Raw genomic sequence first — 19,651 nt, forward strand, 5'->3', positions numbered from 1 at the left:
ATTGAGGTGAGGTTAACCAGCTTGCTCAAGGTCATGGAGTGTCAGTGACAGAGTTAGCAATAATGGAATCCAGCCATCCTGGCTGCTGGGTCTGTGCTCTAATCATTGGATGACTCTCCCAAATAATTGCAGGTAGTGTAAACATTGGTTTACGTAAGTGCATGTTAAGGCCTTCAAAAACTTTTGGAGAAAATAAATGTTAATAGATCTGCTTCAGTCAGATCTTATGCTGTATTTGCATGTAGCTTAAAGTAATTGCAGTGCTTGACATAGGAGGGAATTTTGAAGAAGACTTTGTGGCTTATTTTGTAGATATGCGCTCAAAAGGCATCAATTTTATTGAGTATATAGTGTAGAAAGGCTTACTGTGTAGATTTAGAAGGTAGATCATGAGATATAACAAAAAATAAATTACACTGTAATTAGACAATTTTTAAAAGGGGGATGTGGAGACTATGATTGTAAGAAGGTTATCTTCTGAATAAAGTGTTTACCAGATGACATTCTGTAGAGTTATTTGCAGTTGTTAGGAAAAAAAACAACCAACAAATGCACTTGGAAGCCATGGTGATGAGGCTGTTGGAAGTTAAAATGGGAACAAAAAACTTCCTCACTTGATTTATTTTTTCAGCAGATACTTGTTAAGTAAAAACAAATCACAATCGGTGTTATTTCTGACCCTAGGGAGAAGTTACGTTTCACTTCATGTTTTTCTCTGTCGAGTTAAATTTATGAAGAAAGGGATTTCAAAGGAAATGCTGGCAGATCTGTGCTATTGTGACACCAGCAGTATATATTTAGTAACTTCAGGGGGGGAAGATCCGTATTGTGCTAAAAAAGTATCAGTGACAATTGTTTGTCTGGACTTCACAGAGCATTGGAAAGCAAGCTGGCATTGTTCAGGTGTCCCGGGTCCTGTAATGAGCAATGCATTTGACAGATTCCTGCACCTGCGGGGAGTTTTGTTGGCAGTGCTTAGAGAAGCCCATCTGCGCAGTGTAGGTCACAGACTTGAGACCACAGATCTCTGTTTTGTACAGATTTGTTTGTGCTTACCTTTCTGTTCTGCAAGTAATCATGGTCACTATTGACTGTATAAAATTTAGTGATCGTGGTGAGAATCTGCTGCGCTAAAAAAAAGCAGCCAACTTTCTTTCAAGTGAACTGGCTGGGGTGCCGAAGGCAGCCAGCTACGTAGCCTTATTCTGAACATTTACAGGAGTGCTGCTTTAGGGTTAATGTGTGCAGAGAAGTTCTGATGATACAGACTTTCTCTGTAAAAGTCTTTACAGGTTCTTGTTGACGAGTAGTGTATAAAAGGTATACTGTTACTAATGCTAAACCATCGAATCTCCCCAGCGTATGTGTAGTTTATAATGCGGTCTTTGGGAAGAGGGCTTTTGCTGATGTTACTTGGTGAGATATCCCAGCAAGGTGACTTCTAAGCCAAAATGATTGTCTCAAAAAGGATGCTGGTTGCTTGCTTAGAAACCCAGAAATTTATATCCTGAATGACACTGCTGTGGCAGCAAACGTGTTTAGTGTAGGCCTGGATTTGCCAGATTTGCTTTTGACAGTTTGAGCCATAACTTCTTATCCAGCCAAGTTAAATAAGAAAAGGAAGCAATAATGCGGTGTACTTTTTTAAGATTGGTGGCTTTTCGCCTGCAAGTTGTGGAATCCTGGGAGGTTTGCGCATTGTGTTTTCAACAGATGCATAAGAAAAACGAGCCTGTTAATAGGCTTAGTGATCCATACCTCAATTGATGTTGTGATTTGTGGGGTTTTTGGACACCTAAACACTTGCTGCTGGCCGAGCTGAAGAAACTGGAGTTGTGGTATGACGCCAGGAATCGGAATGAAACCTGTGCAGCATTTAAATAAAAAACTAGAGCATCAAAATAATTATTATAAATAATATTTTTAAAAATTTATTAAATATAGTCACTTAAAAATATCTAGCAGTAGTTTTCTATTGGTTGTACGATAGTTTAAAACATTTATTAGGAAAAAACCCTTTTTATTAATTTCAAAGATTGCATATATTTCTGTTACATGTAATGTATGCAGTATAGATATGTATGAGAACCAAAGATTCTCGCATATGCTTACTGCATACTGCATTGAGCTAACTTTTGTAAACAAAAAATTAAAAAAATAGAATTCTTAATCTTCTGCCTATGAGAAGTTTCAAAAGAAGTTTTTTTGTATTCCTACAAGCTGGCAGTTTTTCCACATTGGCTCTTCTTATAGTCTTACTATATGGAACAATGAATCCGACTTTAAAAAGTGAGACATAAAGTGAGTACATAAGTGAGTACATAAAGTTGTTAAAGAAATAATGCTTACACTTGCTGCACAAAGTGATTCCAGAGTTTTTTAATTCTTCTGAAACAAAAGGGATTCACCAGAATTCTAAGCAGCACTTGGGACCCAAATTGCCACTTACAGAGCTATTTCTTTTTCTAGACTTTTCTTAATAAGGTAGCAGAACATCAACTTGGAACACTGTCATTGGGGATTTGTTTTCAGAATATTATTAGTAGCATTTCAGTGAAGTGGAAACAAACCTGTGCTCTGGAAAGAAACTGGATCTTGGGGAAAGACATTCCAGTAAGAGCCATGAATTTAAATTTCACAGGGATGATTTCCTATTTTAAAAAAATAAATAAATTTAAAAGCTTAGTTTGTGAATAAGAATCAGAACCTGTAAATCTGAAGATATGACAGATATACTGTAGTAAACACCTAAATTTGTGTCATGTTTCAAGTATGAAACATGTATCTGGTATTTGAAATGTGAACATCATGATGTTTAGAATGCAAAAATAAGCATTTGTTTTTGATTGTTCGTAATGCTAGGGCTATTTGCTGCTAGAAACTTCAGAAACTAAATTTCTTAAGGTGCAACCAAATCTGTTTATTAGACTGGAGAACAGCTGAAATGGACGTTGTTTTTATAAAGCTTCATTGGAAATGGAAATTACAGCTAATGAGTCAGTAGGAACTTTTTTAGTATTTTCTACTATAGGATAAAGTTAAGCCTCAAAGGATATCTTCAGTTTGATAATTAACCTATAGGAGCTACAGTAAAGTATGATGTTCTTGGGGGAAAAATATATGTAGCTGTTTCACTTTGTTCTGTCTGTAGTGTGTAAAGTCAATGGTATGTGTGCTGAGGAGTCTGGCCTCAATTTTATTTTATGAAATATGTTTGGGATTGTTGCTTGATTGGGTCATGGGTTCTGGTTTTAGTTCTGGAATGTCACTCAAAATAAAACAAAACTGTGGGGGTGGCAGAGGGAGAATTATGATGGTTATACTTTGGTTAGAGACAGTGGTGGTAGAAAACCTGTCTTATTTTTTAATCAAATAATAAATCCCAAATCTGTTTGGTGTTATTCATCCCAGTTATTTTTCAATTCATTGACTGTAACTACCATGCAATGTAGTTGTAACAAGAGTTTAGTTTAAACAAGGCTTGAAGGTGTTCCCCATTCTTTTGTTCTGAATGTCTGGGATTTGACATACCTCAGTGCCTATGTGAGCAGATACCTAAGTTATTATACCTCATCCGGGAAGCTCACCACTGCAGAGATTCCTGCCTAAATCGTGACTACTGCTGCCTTACGTCTTTGTGTTTCCTCATTTCTGCTCTGTGTTTTCTCAAATGTTAGTGTTCTGAGGCAAGGATGGGATATCTTTTTGTTGTTGTTGTTTGGTTTGTGGTGCAAAGACCCAGGATAAGGAGCCCTTGTCATGGACTAGGACCCCGAAATGCTGCTATGATACACTGAAGAAGTGCTTATCCATTTATTTTATAGCAGTTTGTTGAATAGATAGAAACCCGATGGGAATATTTTTCCTATTTCCATATTTTTGAAGGAACTTAAGTAAAGGGAGATTCATAATCAAGCATCAAGATCTATATTTTTACACCTTTGTTGACTGCCTCAGTTTAGTATAGACTTATGGAAATAATCTTCTTGCCTTTTCTCTTTTTTTTCCCCTTTTTTCCTTTAGAATTGCCAAAATGCTTTGGAATTCTTAAACGATTCAAAAACTGAAGTCTCTGAGGATACAAAATCATAAGAACACAAGAAGCAGCAAGGAGGATTCAGTGCCAATGCAGCAACAAAAAAGACAGCCAGAGTTAGTGGAAGGAAATCTTCCTGTTTTTGTTTTTCCTACAGAACTTATATTTTATGCAGATGACCAGTCAACACACAAGCAGGTGTTGACTCTATATAACCCCTATGAGTTTGCCTTAAAATTCAAAGGTGGGTTTCTTAGGTTAAGTTTTATTTAAGGGTTAGTTGGCGAACAGTCCAATTATAATTCGTGTAACAAATCATATTTGTGACAAAACCAAACTCATGTCTTTACGAATTTCTGTTGATGAAGTTGGTGAGGTGTTAATTCATGATTTGTTACCACTACTGTCCTTTTCGTTGCAGTTCTTTGTACAACACCAAATAAATATGCGGTGGTTGATGCTACTGGCGCAGTGAAGCCTCAGTGCTGTGTTGATATGTAAGTAGAAGTTGGTTGGGGTTTTTTTCCCTAATGTATGACACTTGATTACCTTAATTTCTTTTATTATTTAAGATGTAGTAAATGACGGCATGCGTAGTATAAATTAAGTTGGACAAAGATATAATATTTTCCTAATCTCTTATATTCTTGTGGCCATCTGGTCTTTGCTATTATTTCACTCTAGGGCAGAGATATTACAGTATTGGAGATACTTCCTTCTTTAATTTTGTCTTTAGGCATAAATAAAATGCTAGTAAATGCATCCTGTAGTATAGTTTGTAAACCAGTAGTGAGAGTAATATGAGCCTCCGGGGTACTTTGTTGTTGTTTGTAACAAGAAAGCAAGACCCCCAGGGTTGGAATTTCTTGGTGAGAAATATTTGTTTGCAGATGGGCAAAATGAAAATGTATGCAGTTCTACTGAGCACACTTTCCTGGGCCATGTTTAAAGGTACTTTTGCCTACCTTTCACCCCAACCGCCTCTCTCGTTCTCAGATCTGTCTGTCTCCCTTTTACTTGTTTCCCCTGTGAGGTCCCGACCCAGTAACAGAGAAAAGATGAAGGCCAGTTAAGTGACTAATAATGTATAAGGTCTGTAGGCTGCTATAATTCAAAGTAGAGTAGGCATATAAGCTAAAATAGCCCAATTTTTTTCATCTTCCATTTGCCACATTATTTCTGTGCTGATGTACAGATAGAGCTAAAGAAAGTATGAAGTACCTAAAAGAGCAGACTGAGCTTTCTGACTAGAAATTTGCAAACTGTAAAACACCTTCTGGAATCTCTGGCTAACAAATGGCCATATACAAAAGACCCTGCTATTGGATGATCCATCTTTTGTCAGATAAATAATACTGTGCTTGGGGAATGGCTCTTTCCTGTAGACTGTTTTCCTTAGGTAGAATTTGGAAAATTCCAAGGACTCACCACATAGAAAGGAAGTTTAAAAATTTTCAGTGGGCAGGGGCAACAATCCTAAAAATGGAACAAAAGAGGTCAGAATATACCAGTGTATCAGTGAGCTATTCCAGTCTTTAGCAGACATTTACACAAGCTTGATTACATTTGGTTCATCTTAAACAAATGTCTTTTATTAAATAAAGGAAAATAAGACATATGCATGTTTCCAAGGGAATTTTTTGTACAGCAAAACCCCATCCCATTGCAATGGTTGCTGTCTAAGGGCAGTGTTTACTGCTAGGATATGAGCAGTACTATGCAAGTATGGCCATTTGCCAGCTAAACAGATACTATTCTACGGAGCTTCCAATTATGCAATGGTCTCTAAAAAGAAACAGGAGAATGTATCTGTTTATAAGGGTCTGCAGAAAACATCTCTCTGCTTGGCAGCAGACGCATGTTCTCATAGCACAGTGTTATGTAAAGATTCTGTTTAGGTTGGTAGTTCATACCATGATACTAAGAGTAGAAACAAAAATCTAAAAGGAGTGTTAAAGGAAGAAATAAGAACTGAATCTGCTGTTCTGATATGCTAAGAGTTGTATGAATTAGGATTGTCGGGGGGAAAAAGCCTTTTGTTTTAGTGAAGGCAGTTGCCCAGCCAACACTCAGCTAGCTGAAAGCCTGTCATAAGCGCACTCTTTTGCCTCCAAAGTGACGTAAAACTACATACATTCCTGCAGCCTTCTCACTTGGGGGATGACTTAGTCTCTGTTTCCTTGTTGAATAGTCTATTCAAACTAGATACCAGTTCCAAGCACTGGCTATGTGTTAATGATTGTAGATATCTTGATGTGATACTTTAAATGAAGACTGAAACACAAAAATCTGTTTCTCGCAGCAGTTTAATGTATATATTATTACAAAGATAGGTTTCTTGAAGCAATTTTAAAACTACTATCTTGTGTTACTAAGGGTAGAATCATTTTTTTCCCCTCAGGAGATGGCAACCTTCTTGAAGCCAAATCATTTATATGTAGGTATTTTTTCAGATTAGCTATTGTTATCTTAGAAATTTAGAATAGCCTTTTACAAAAAAATTTTTCCACTTTGGAAAAATAATTAAAATCCATATTAACCCTAAGAGCTGATATGACTTCAAAACCTAAATGTTATAGCTTTTTAATGCTAGATACGTATTTTCGTAATGAATCATAAATGCAGGGAGGAGGTAGTTGAGCAGAGCACTGCTCAGAGGTCTGTATTGCCTTTAATCAGTGTTATTTTAAAACTGTGCCTTTTGTAGGTCCCACATAGAATTTTTCCCATGAAATGCCATAAAACTATAAGGAATGCAACAACTATCACCCTGTCTTACTGTTGAAGCCATCTTGGTCAACGTATTCAAAACAGTAGAGCCACAGAGTGGTTGCTGGACAGTGAGAAGGCTTACCAAGAAATAACGGACTCTCTAGCTATGATTCAGAGAGTACCTCTACACTGCAGTCCGAGTTGTGATTGCAGCTTGTGTAGCTACACCCGGCCTCGCTCTTGTTAGCTAGTGAAGTATCTGCAGCATCGTGCATTTCAATGCAGGCCATGAAACGTGCTCAAGGTAGCTAGATTGATGAGCAAAGCTCTGACAGCACAGAGCTCTACTATTGATATCCAGATTTACTCACTGAAAGACAGGTGAGAAATGTTTGTGTAGATACATAGTTGTCATTTTTACTGCATTGCTACATGCTCTTATTGGTGGGCTGATTTTGAAAATCCCTTTACATCTAGCTGACTCTTGAATGTAAAGGGAATGAGTTTTGCTTCTGAGAAATTGTAAAGCTCTGAGCCTGGTTTCCTCAAAAAGCTAGACTTTTGCCATTATCTGTCCAAGTGTTTGGCAGTCTTACTTTTCTTCTTTCCTTCCCTGTCCACTCCAGTCCCCCCATATCTTTTAAAATCATTGGCCAGCATCAAACAACTTTGATAAAGGAGGAGGCATCTTTCAGATAATTGATGTTTCATGCAAATGGACAGCTAGGCTTCAGATTGAGGCAAAAGTGTGCTTGAGATAAATAATTAATTGGGGTTTTTGGCGAGCCAATTGGAGCAGGTATATTTGAGAACGAGGGCAAACATAGGGAGAGGAGCGAGAAGGCAAGATCAAATCTTCAAGAGTGTTGAGTGAAGGAGGAGGGAATGGGGGATCTGTTCTATTGCAGTGTATCTGTGTATGGGGGAAAGAGGGGAAACATCGGGATGTAGGGCATAATTCCACAGGAGACATGCTTTTTATTAGTTCCTCTATTTGAAAATGTTGTTTTCCTCTGCAGTGTGATTCGTCACAGAGATGTTCGGGCTTCTTACTATGGTGTGATAGATAAATTCCGTCTACAAGTGTCTGAGCAGAGCCAGAGGAAAGCATTAGGGAAAAAGGAGATTATTGCTACTCTACTTCCATCTGCAAAGGAACAACAACAACAAAAGGAAGAGGAGGAAAAACGAATAAAAGAACACCTGGCTGAAAGTGTCTTTTTTGAGCAGACTTTGTGTCAACCAGGTAGCTGAAATCTTTTACCCCTCCTGTCTCCTGAATCAGTTATGAATAGCTCAAGCGACTGGAAAGCCTAGACTAAAATAAATTTTAAAATAAGTCTTTTTACTTATCTGTAAGACTGCTGTCTTTATCACTGGGGAATGATAGTGCCCAAGAACCCAAACTATGGCTATTCTGCTCATGCTGTCTTGATTAATCAAGACTCTTTACTGCCCCAGGTTTGCATGTCATACCTTGGAGAGTACGTCCTCTATTCCTCTGGTGCAGAAGTTCTGTTACAGCCAATGGGAATTTATCTGCAAAAGGATGGTAGTTATTTTTTCCCTTGGGCTCTTTCAGAACATATGCCCCTTCTGAGTTTGTTCCAAACCCTTAATCCTCCATTTCCTGATGAGCAGGAAATATTGCCAAAACATCTTCTAAAGTGCTCCTTGTTCTGCACCATCTCATTTGTCTGTCTCACAAGTACAGAAAAGCACAGTTGCTAGCTGAAAACTCTTTGCACATTTCATACGTGAGGAAGTGAATCCACAGTCTTGGGCAAAACCTGGACCAAACAGTTAAATTGAAGTGGTAGGAGGAGATACAAAAAGTTTTACTGGAACTGAATCTAAACTGATTCTTGACTTGGCAGTCTACATTCTTGTTACTTTTACTGATATATACTGTAATATTCTTGTCAATGTTTTATTTTTCATGACAAGAACAAAAATCAATTCTAGAAAATAGATGAACCTGCTTGAGAGTGTCCCTCTTGTTAAAACTAAACTGTTTCACTATTTATACATAGTTTGTTGGCTGGTGAAACATCTTTTACTAAAAAAACCCTGAAGATTGGTTAGTAGGATACATGGTTAAAGCAAACCTACAAGATCTCTGGGCTCACAGAACAAAATGTTACTATGATAGTTGTTCTGGTATAGAGGGTTTGAACCAGCCTGAACAATCTGATACTGGTCTTAATCCAAATGCTATTTCTCTACTTAAAAACTTTGTTGACTACATTATATTGCTTGCTTACAGAAAAACAGTAAACAAAGCAACTACAGTCTTTGCATATAACCTGCAACCTAGAAATAACAGCTTTATGGAATTAAAACAGGACACATACTGCTACTCACTGGGGATAGAAAAACTTCATAAAAACATCGGCTAATTTCCAATGGGTCTTAGGAATTTGGTTAGAGGTATTCAACTAACATGTTAATAGCTCTTTTCAAAGATGATACAGCGTGCCTTTGAGTAGGTTCCAGCTGTTAAACTGCAGCGCAATGAAGAGTATGAAGGACAGTTCACCTATAGTTCGCATTTCCTTATTCTGCTGGTATGGGACTATCAGAATGGTTCACTCTCACAGTTTTTAAAGTAAGATTCAAATATTACTAATTTGTGGCACATAAACTGGTTCTGGCAGGTGCAGCCCTTGAATTCTCTAAAGAAAGGAGAATGCATCTGGCCCAAGAACTTGTGCTCTTGCTGTAGCCAAGTTTTGTTCTGGAGCTGTAAGCAGAGTTACCTGCCTGTGCAGCTCCTTTAGGCGTTCTTTCCTAATTGATTACTAATCACTAATTACTAATAAGGAACATATCAAGGAATGGAGTCAGGATGCATGGTGAAACCTCAAGTGTTGCTGAAACATCCAGCTGTCACGAGTGTGTATATATAGCTACTGGGCCTGGCAGGCTCTGTTCCTCCAGAAGGGAGGGGTTTGGGAAGTCATGTGAAAACAAGTTCCAGCACCAGAACAGGGAGCAGCCTTCCCCACTGCAAAATGCAGAAAGTTTAGGAGGGTGGGTTTAAGAGGTGTTTTCCACCTCTTCCAAACTCCAAAGGGGAAAGAAAATCTCAGGATATTGCAGCTCTAATGTACCGCAAACATTTTTGCAGAATATTTAACACTTATATTGGGTAGATATTCCTTAAAATTGGTACCATCTTGTTTTCCAGAAAACAGAACTGCCTCGTCAGGACCTAGTTTACTAACAGTCTTCCTAGGAATAGTGTGTATTGCAGCACTAATGCTACCTACATTGGGGGAAATGGAATCCCTGGTGCCTCTCTACCTCCACTTAAGTGTGAATCAAAAGTTAGTAGCTGCTTATGTTTTAGGTAAGTATTTTGTTTTTTGTAAATGTTTTCGTGCAAATTCTGTGATTTGGGAAACTTCTCCCATGTTTGCCAGTGGCTTCAGGAAACTTGATGGAGACGAAGCACCACATTACATTTTGTTTTGCATCTCCACTTATATTTTAACTTGCAGCCATAGCAATATCAGCATAAATTAGTTACTCTAAGTATTTTAGACCAGATTTTAGTTGATATTTATTATATACAGGCCCCTACACGTTAATTTCACCTTTATTTGGTGACTGGCCAGCTGTACTCATCTGCCAACAAAACTGAATGGAATGTGCTGTTTCTTACTCTTATATTGAAGTAGAGTTACTCTATTGCAGAACCTAGATCTCTTCTGTTATTTTATTTCTCTCTCCAGCCCAGATGAGCTGGTCTGAAAGGCTCCAATCACTACCTTGTTGATAAGCAGTTGAAATGTGTAGAAATAAGTTTGTAAACCCTTCCTGAGAGACCACTACCATCCACAATTCTTCCTGATTTGTAACTTGCTCCTAAATTAGCAAGCACAGATAAGTTGCACATTTCATCTGTTATGACTATTTTTCTATAACTATTTCAGATTTGAAGAACAGTCACTCTAAACTCAATTCTCCTCTCCCACTACCTGGCAGAAATGAGGATTTAAAGGAAACAAGCTAGGCAGCTTCAAACTGATAGCTAGAGGTGAGGTAGTGATGGGAAAAGATGCAAGTTCTTGATGGTTAATGCGCACACTCAGCTGACTGACTCATGCAAGTCAGTCTGCTGAAATGGTTTGAAAACACCCTTGTTGCTAACCAGAAGCCAACATCTTTGCCTGAGCCCATGGTGATGTATTTTCAGATCAGAACCTTGCAGTAATCCTTGCTTTATTTTTATCTCTAGTTTTGAAAATTACTCCAGTGTCTGCTGGTGCCAGCTGTAGTATTAAAACATTTGACTTCATATATTTGCAGCAACTTACTTGTTTCTAGATTCACTATGAAGTTCTAACAGGCTTTGATTCCTTTGGTAGCAGTGTTTTCAGTGTTCATGAAAAAGTGATTCTTCTGTATGCAACTCTTGCTCATCTAGAGAGTTGATTGCCCTTGAGAAGGTGAAACCACTTTTCTTCCACAACAAAGTACAACTAGATTGTGTAGCATTTAATTGGAAAGGGACGTTAATACCACACCAACTGGGCTGTACGACATTTGAGAAGTATTTGCTTTACAGAAATGAGTTAAGCTCTTTATTGCCTGGAAGTCCCTATAGAAGTGGTATAGGCTGCCCTGTAGCACCTTCCAGAAGCCTCTGTTATTACTCTGCAATGATTTAGATAATCCAAGCTAAGGCCTACAGTAGTTCTGGTAGTACGGGTTGTCTAAGCTAATACAGACCTTAAGAAATAGCGGAACTATAATTCCTCTTTAGTGGATAAATTGCTTATTCAATGGAAGGCAGCATTACAACTCTGTTCTGTTATACTTCTATCTTCAAAATCTTTATAAAGTAAATAAGTTAAATCAGTACGTAGTGGCAGGAGAGTAAAAAAGTCTCAGAAATTTCTTTATCCGTGGTGAGCTAAGCTCTCTGCAGTGAAAGGCTATTATATTAACATCATCTGAGCCTGCAAGAAAATAAGATTGCCTAAGAACTGATAAATTACTATTTTGATGTTATGTAAGGTTGGAATTCAAGGAGCCCTAATGTTTTTCCATATGTCTCTTTGCCTTGTGCAATATAACTCATGGCTAAGAACTTGCAGATTTGTACCTTTTCCAGTATCTGCACATAATTAAAGTGAACTTTTCAGTGTGTCATGAGTAGGTTTATTAGCCCCACATTTCCTACTTTCATCTGTTTTTAATTGTTTTTAACCTCTGTCAGAGCAGTTCTTTTTTTTTCCTCCCTCTTTAAAGGTCACAACAAAGAGTCTATAGAAAGCTCCCTATGTAGACTGACAAGGAAGCTGAACATCTTTGTCTAAAACTAGTCTTTGATCAGTTACTCTGCACAGAACAGAAACAAAAATGTCTTGGAGCCTTCAGCTAATCTTCCTTGCTGATGATTCAGCATTTGAATTACGTTGCCCATAACTAGCCCCCAAGAAAACTGGTGGCTTGTGTGCTACTGTTACACTTACTTAAGTCAAAATCTCAGTATTGTGATTTTCCAGTAGTGAAATCGATAATTGTTTGGAGTATTTATAGCTTCTTTGAAGTTTAGTTACTAGATACACTGCACTTCAGTGTTTTTTTTTACACAGACTTTGACGACATCAAAATTCAGAGCAGTACTTCCGTATTTAAGTGAAGTGTATATATAAATCCATTCTGCATCTATTTATGCACTTTTACCTTATTTTCTGGCCTGTGACAGGGTAAACTGTCTTGTCTTTATTTTAATGTTTTATTCAGTGAAATTGAAGTGTTTAGTTCTTAATTCTTGTCTTTCAGGTCTCATCACCATGGTTATTTTGAGAACATGAGCAATGAGTTAACAGGATGTCAAACTCCTTACTGTATATTCACATCATGAATGTGGACTGCCTTTTACTCCCATTTGGCTCATTAAGATGCTAGCAAAACTGTTCATTGATTTAAAATACCTTCAGAAGTGTAATATATTTTAACTATGTATAATAAATGAAAGACTCAAAGCACTTTTCGGTGCTTCTGTAACAGACAGCTATGAAATGTTCAGTGATACCTGTGAAAATAATTTGAAAAACTTTTATATCTATGCCTACTGTAAAAAATCCTTATTAAAGCAACATTTGTTATTTTTAGTCTATGTTCACATCAGTGCGTGATCACTATAAAAGCAAACTGTCTTATGTAAAATGTTCATTTGGTTTGTGGTTGTACATGCTGAGGCTGGTGCATAACACTTCTGTATACATACCAGAAGGATGAGAGTCATGACTAATCATTGAAGAAAATGAAAAATTCCATCAGTGAAACTCTGAAATAAACTATGAATTTTAGGTGAAGAAGTAATTCTCAAATTCCTTACTTCATTACAAATCATTGTTGAGTGCTCATTTTCTTACCTGGGGAAATAATTTCTGCAACAGCCATTTTGTATCACAATTGTAGACAATAAAAACAAGTTCTCTAATCAGATCCTTTCATTTCTTAGGGATGCATGCAATATGCGAACGAAGTGGCATTATCAGAAGTTGAACTCACACTGCACACTAATACAAAATTCTGCATTTTTTTCTGTTTTAGAGACTAAGTATAGCAACAAAGGCATTCCTCTACACCTTCCCTTCCCCCTCACAGCTAAGAGAGGGGATTTCTTTTGTATCAAAAACAGTTTTATATTCTAGGTGCACATTGATCTTGTTTCATTTAACAACTATTTCCCTTCATTTGACATTGCATTGTCGAGATGTTAAAAATACTTCTGCTGAAGGGCTGCTGTTACTGCATTTGATTCATACACACAAATCTGTATAAGAAGTCTATATAATATGCTCTGATCTATATAAAAAACATTCTGGAAATTAAACTTTCTTTCCCCCTGCATGTTATGGGTCACATTTCTGTTTATGCATGGAAGTACAAAGAAACCATGCAGAAATGAGTGTTGTTTAAAAAAAAAAAAAAAGGAGAGAGGTTGAATTTAAGTTGTTAATCGCTGTACATTTTTTCTTACATATAATACAACTCAGTCTCTATAAGGCAATAAAATGTAACTTTAGTTTGATTCTCAGAAGAACTGAGATTGTGTCATCTATCAGCGTCAGATGATAAAGAAACAGTCAAACATTAACATCTGTAAAAAAAAAAAAAGTGTTACTAACTGGTTTGAGAACTCGGTGTTCTAGAGCCCGTGCTGCAGACACCGTGCTTGCCTCCAGTTACAGACACTGAGATCGTGTTTGGGCGCAGTGCGTTCCTGCATGCTTTACCTTCTCTGTTAGTCTTTAGTACCTACGCTGTTAATTCTGATTTTCATGAGGTGGTTTAACCTGCGTCTTCTTGAGGAGGGGCGAGGGAACTGAAACAGTAGTTAGGGCAATGAAACTGCCATGTGGTACAATAGTCTGGCTGTTATTTACGACACCTGCATTTGCACATGGGCAAGAGTAGCAGGACTTCACACAAGACGATGTCTTAAAGGCCCAAGCTGATTTAAAAAAAAAAAAAACAAAACCAAACCTTTTTCCCCCCCATATCCTGGAGTTCCAGTCATGGGCCAGGATCATGTTTTGCCCAGCACTTGCAGCAGTACAGAAGAGAGAGAATCCCACATCCAGGAACCGAGTCACTATAACCAAGTCTTGACGCCTTAGTCTCGCGGGACAGTGCGCACACGAGACTCGGGAAGTGAAATTACAGGACAACAGAGACCCAGGTTGCCAGCATTCATTTTCAAGGAATTTAAAGAGAAGCGATTGGTTTAGAAAAACACCTTGACTAAAGAAATCAGTAACAAAAAGTTATCAGCAACCAAAAAGACTGTAACATCGGACCATTTCTTTTCCAAGGCCAGGCGAGGCGCGATACACAGATAAAAAAGATTAAATGCACAGTGTAACTCAGCAGATGCAGATAAAACTGGTGCTTGGGCAAAATAAGCACGACGTGAATTTTGACTTCTTTCTACTTCAGGGAGATTACAGCACACTATAATCACAGATTTATTCCAGCTTTGGGAAGACAAGACCTGAGGACAGTTTCAGTTCAGCACTGTGAGGGGGAATGTATCAACTCATGTTACAGCATGGTCACAGGGAGACATGAGTAAAATTTTACCAGGTGGATACGCAAGATTTATAAGATATTTTCTGAGAGAGAGAGAGATAGAGAGAGATATATATGCATGCGCACACCTCTAGTACTTACTTGGTAGGGTTATGGAAAACACTGAATGCCTTTGGAAATAAGACCTGAGACAGTGAATATGCCTCCTCTTAAAAACACCAGGAAAACCAGTTAAGTGTTCACGTCATTTCCCATTCCTGACTCTTAACACAAACAAAACAGTCATTTCCTTGAAATGGAAAAGTATTTTGAGCCGACAGTTAGGAGGGCTTTAAGATCATCCAGCAGAAACAATCATCTTGTTTACCCAGCACTTGCTATGGCACCGATATCTCAAATAAGCAACGCTGGCAGGCAAGAAACGAGAGCGCTCCTGAGATCACTTTCATTAGCGTCACTCCTAGTAGCTATAGGCTTGGTACATGATCTCCTCTAGGTGTTTGCACTCGTCTGGATCAGAAAATGCTTAGACGTCCCTATTTTCTCTGAAGGAGCGAATCACAGAATGCTTAAAACAACAATAGACCCAATATAACTGTTTCAGAGCTCCAGGGACAGATGGGGCTTTCAGATAATCAGTTCATTTACCAGGGATCGCAGCTGACGGAGCCCCCAGAGACTGGAGAGTGGGTCAAGCAGCCTCACATGGAGATCACCTGGAAACAGATCCAGTCCCTGCAAAGGGAAATGCTGAGCTACTGCTGACATTTCTCAAAATGTGCCCCAGGAAGATAACCAAGCATGCTGTCAGACAGTAACAGTCACTGCTCTTCCTTAAACAGCTGAACAGTGGCATTTGCAGCAGCTCCAACAGAAGCCTGTGCACAGAACTGTGCCTTCAACAACAAAGCAGAGAAATCCTTTCTGGAATCAGCTAGCTAAGAATTGTCAGTGTCAATCGTATGTTATTTCATTTTATGTTCACATGTAGCAAGTATCTGATAACCAACAAGCCTAAACTGGAAAGAGGCTGCCAAATAGGTTTGGCAATAAATCACTATATTTTAGTCCTCATTTGTCAATGTATATTTAAGATACCTGGCTTTCCTTGTAACAGCTTTCCTTCTAAATGCCAAGTTCCATCACCCCTTTCCTTTGTCAGGAATATGAATCTCGTACTTAAGACTTAGATGCATTGGCAATCCATCCCACTGGTAGGGCAAGACTACAGAAGGGAACTTGCCCAAGCCCGTAAACCAGATGCAGGAATATTTTGTTTACAGGAAGAAAGCTTCTCAGGTGCTGAGTGATCTATGTTTCATAGGGCTTGTGGTGATCCAGGGCAACCTCAAAATTCAGGGACCAAGCTGTATAGGAGGTCCTAAAAAAAACCCCAAAACCTTAAATCATCCTCTCTGCCAGGAGGGAGTTTGAGTTCTTGGGTCTTCTGCCCTCTGACCTTGTACGAGACCCTCCTGGCCGAAAAATGTAGTAAGGGAACAGTCTGCAATACAAATCATTCAGGGCTGTGTAATTCTGGTATTTCATCCTCCTGCCTAGCTGCCTGCAGAGATAGGGGCTGAGTGGCCGTAGAAAAACTGGTTCTCTCCTATGTCCCTGTGAAACAGGGCACTTGCCTCCTCACGGTCGTGCTAGAGAAGGCACTGTCTCTCATGGGAGCCTGAGGACAGACATCTGAAGTTAATGGTGCTGGCGACAGAGTCCATCTTCCTTGTACGCACAGCTTGCTGCCTGAGGAAATTAAATTAAGACTGAAACCGTTGAAGGAGAGTGAAGTATGCTGTTGCCAGCAGCGTATCACTTGCTTATTACTGCTCCACATAAGCTAGTGAAGATTGGGAAACCATTGCTACACAGTCTAGCAAGAGCCATTTAAAGATAACGAGCATATAAATGAAAGGAGTCTAGAGAACCTGTGTATCCTCAAAAAAAAGTACTGGAGGTATGAACACAGGCAGGAGACACTCACAGCATAACAACTAAAGCCAAGTAAGGGGATACACTCACTTTTGGGTCTATTTTTGTGTTCTATAGAACACAACCTTGCAGAACCTCTCTGCTGTAAGCTAACCAGCTGTTTACTTTAAATAATGAACTGTAGCTAATGCATATCAGCTCTTGAAAATTTGCAAAGCTCTATAACCATGCTGACAATATAATGTGGAATTACATGCAGGCAAAGTAATGCACTCTGGTCTTTGAAACAGCAGAGACTCTGCAAAGGAATGATTTAAGCAAGAGCATAACCATTATTACAGCAGCACAATCAAAGCAGTGGATAATCTCCTCACTGCGAGGAAAAAGGCTGGTAAGGCCCACCTGAGTAACAGGCTCCCTGTAACACCTCTGTTGTGGAATATAAATTCAGACACACGTAACTGCAGTCATCCTGATCCTAGCAGAACAAGTCATACCAAGAAGCAACAAAGATGACTGATAAAATGCATATCAAAGATAAAGAATAAAAGAACCAAGAGTCTGTAATGGAACTTAAATCCATGTTTACAGTTTAAAAAAAAAAGATTAATTAACAATACAATTTACAATAACAAAATACAATTTACAATAACAACATGAGAGCATTCTTCTCTAGGAAACTGCAGATTCTCTAGGTGGCTTGAAGCACGAACATCAAGGCATTAGACTAGCATATGTTTTGACAAACAAGAAACCACCATCAAGAGACAAATAAAACTCTGCAGTTAAGGCTCTGGAATCCCATGTTCCATCAACATCACCAAACCCATTAGCGCCTTTCCCTTAGGAATCTGCCAGGAATCTCCAAAATCAAAACCGACTGCTGAAGCGAATGCACTTAAAATGAAAGGATCTTGATTTATTTTTAGCAGGAAGTTTCTTGCAGCAATTTCAGTGCCACACAGCCTGATTTAAGCTGGCTTGAAAGACAACACAGCATACTATTTCTGTGCCACAAAAACCAATGCATGATATGCACATCATGGTTTTGGTTCTTCTCCACACAAGGGGAAAAAGTAATCATGAGAACCACATTTCCAAAGAGTAGTACCTGCAGCAAAAACTGCTCCCGCTTGAGCAGCTCTTCCTACTTGACATCCACCAAAATTCTCAACATTTACATGCCATTATTAATCATGGAAGGAAGTCTTAAATAACGAGCATTTTCCAAGGCTCTTACAAACCAAGTAAAAGAAGAAGAAACTAAACTGTAAGAAGAATTTTAAATTTGATAAATGCCAGATTTGTCTGAGGAATCTTCACGGGATTGGGGAAGTCTCACCAGTTCCTTGAGAGACACAGGGGAACCAGCACAAAGGCATGAAGAAGCTGTGTTTGGTCTTGGTTTAAATGCACTCAACTCCTCCCCTCTCTGAAATGCCTGTTCCCGAGCCAGCCACTGAAAGTCAAACAAGGTTGTTCTCCTTCAGCTGTTTATTTTTTTTCCCCTCCTCTCTCATGCCTCTACCACAAAACCCCAAAAGGGGAAGCAATCTCTCCCTTCCAGCATGTACGTGGGGTCTGGGTTTTAGATCTAGGGTAGCTTGGGGTGCACTGAGACAGAGGAAGGGCATCTCGTGACCAAGACCTAAGCTGGCTCTCAACTGGTCTCAAGTTTATCAAACAAGGATGCTCATATCAAATACACAGAAATGGGAAGACTCTATTGTTACAGGTAAAACAAACAAACAAATCAATCATCCAAAACATACCCTTAGGAAACAGATGCCAAATAAAAAATGTGAGGTGACAATTCTTGCATCCAGTTATTGAAAAAGACTCTTGCAAGCCAAGCGCTCCTCTTTGGATCAGTAAGGTTTTAATTATTGTAGTGTAGCTGTAAACATTCAACTACATATACAAATATTTTAACTTGGTGCTTCCAGGAGAAGAGGGATCAACTTAAACTCCATCTGCCAGTTGGTGATGAGAAAGGTTGCTTAAAACAGGATATGAAGAGCTCACACATTTTAATTACGACTCCTGAAGCTCTCTATTTTAAGTAAACGAGTTATGACTCCAACATATGCAAGAACACAACAGCATAAAGTGAACATTTCTGAAGTGACTACTGCTAAGAAATGCACAAGCTATTCTCAAGCTGGAAGCTAGCTGATGGAGCTCCAGAGGTCACTCTGGCCTTCAGTCACTTCACTAGCCAACAATCTCACAATAGCACGGCTGGACTCACAAATACAGCACTAATATTAGAACCACAATACACATTTATAGATCAAAATACCTCAGTTTCACCAATACAAGACTTTGGAGACCTGTTTTGTTTGTACGGGTTGGTGATCATTTACACTCAAGTTTTCTGAAGAAAGATGAAAAGAACGAATTTAGGATTAAGTTCTTGTACTAATCGCAGGAGAACCTGGGCAGCTGTCGAGTATTCAGATCAACTGGCTTGCTGACAACACACAGAAGACCCTAGCAAGTTATTCTGGCTGATGCACAGGCTCATTTTTCCTGGCATTTGTACCTCTCTTCTAGTGTGAAGTATCTATTCCTCTGCTAAATGCAGTAACTACGAAGCACTCATTCCAAAAATACAGTCCCCCTGAGCACTGGCACAGTTATCAATGTTCCCTCAGCACTATGTCATTCTGGAGAAGGTGGAAGGAAGAAAAACACCTATCAGTTGTCAAGGAAGACACACTGGCCCAAGACCCGATTTAACTGCCAACAAATCCTACAGGATAGTTTTCAGCCAGATCCATGAAGTGCCAATCACAAGCATGACTTTGGAAGGGTGCCACTCAAGAGGAGTGGCAGAATCCCGGAGAGAAACAGCTGTATGCCCCGAAAGAGCTGCAGAATAAAAATATTATTTATATACTTATATAT

The 19,651-nt window shown here is 38.8% G+C and overlaps 1 protein-coding gene across 2 annotated transcripts; it reads left to right on the forward strand.

Moving 5' to 3' along the window:
- Window positions 1-4,022: 4,022 nt before the first annotated feature.
- On the forward strand, window positions 4,023-13,087 carry MOSPD1 (motile sperm domain containing 1). Of its 2 annotated transcripts, none has more exons than XM_009583864.1 (5): window positions 4,023-4,280; window positions 4,458-4,533; window positions 7,768-7,997; window positions 9,939-10,100; window positions 12,545-13,087. In XM_009583864.1, the coding sequence occupies exons 1-5, from the start codon at window positions 4,127-4,129 to the stop codon at window positions 12,574-12,576; spliced, it is 654 nt and encodes a 217-aa protein (XP_009582159.1). In that variant the 5' UTR covers window positions 4,023-4,126; the 3' UTR covers window positions 12,577-13,087. The 2 variants fall into 2 exon arrangements, with proteins under 2 accessions (XP_009582159.1, XP_009582160.1); XM_009583865.1 differs by having other exon boundaries at window positions 7,768-7,994; window positions 12,545-12,887.
- The last annotated feature ends 6,564 nt before the right edge of the window (window positions 13,088-19,651 follow it).

This window comes from Fulmarus glacialis, unplaced genomic scaffold (assembly GCF_000690835.1).
Source record: "Fulmarus glacialis isolate BGI_N327 unplaced genomic scaffold, ASM69083v1 scaffold34298, whole genome shotgun sequence".
In the NCBI taxonomy this organism is placed as follows: domain Eukaryota; kingdom Metazoa; phylum Chordata; class Aves; order Procellariiformes; family Procellariidae; genus Fulmarus; species Fulmarus glacialis.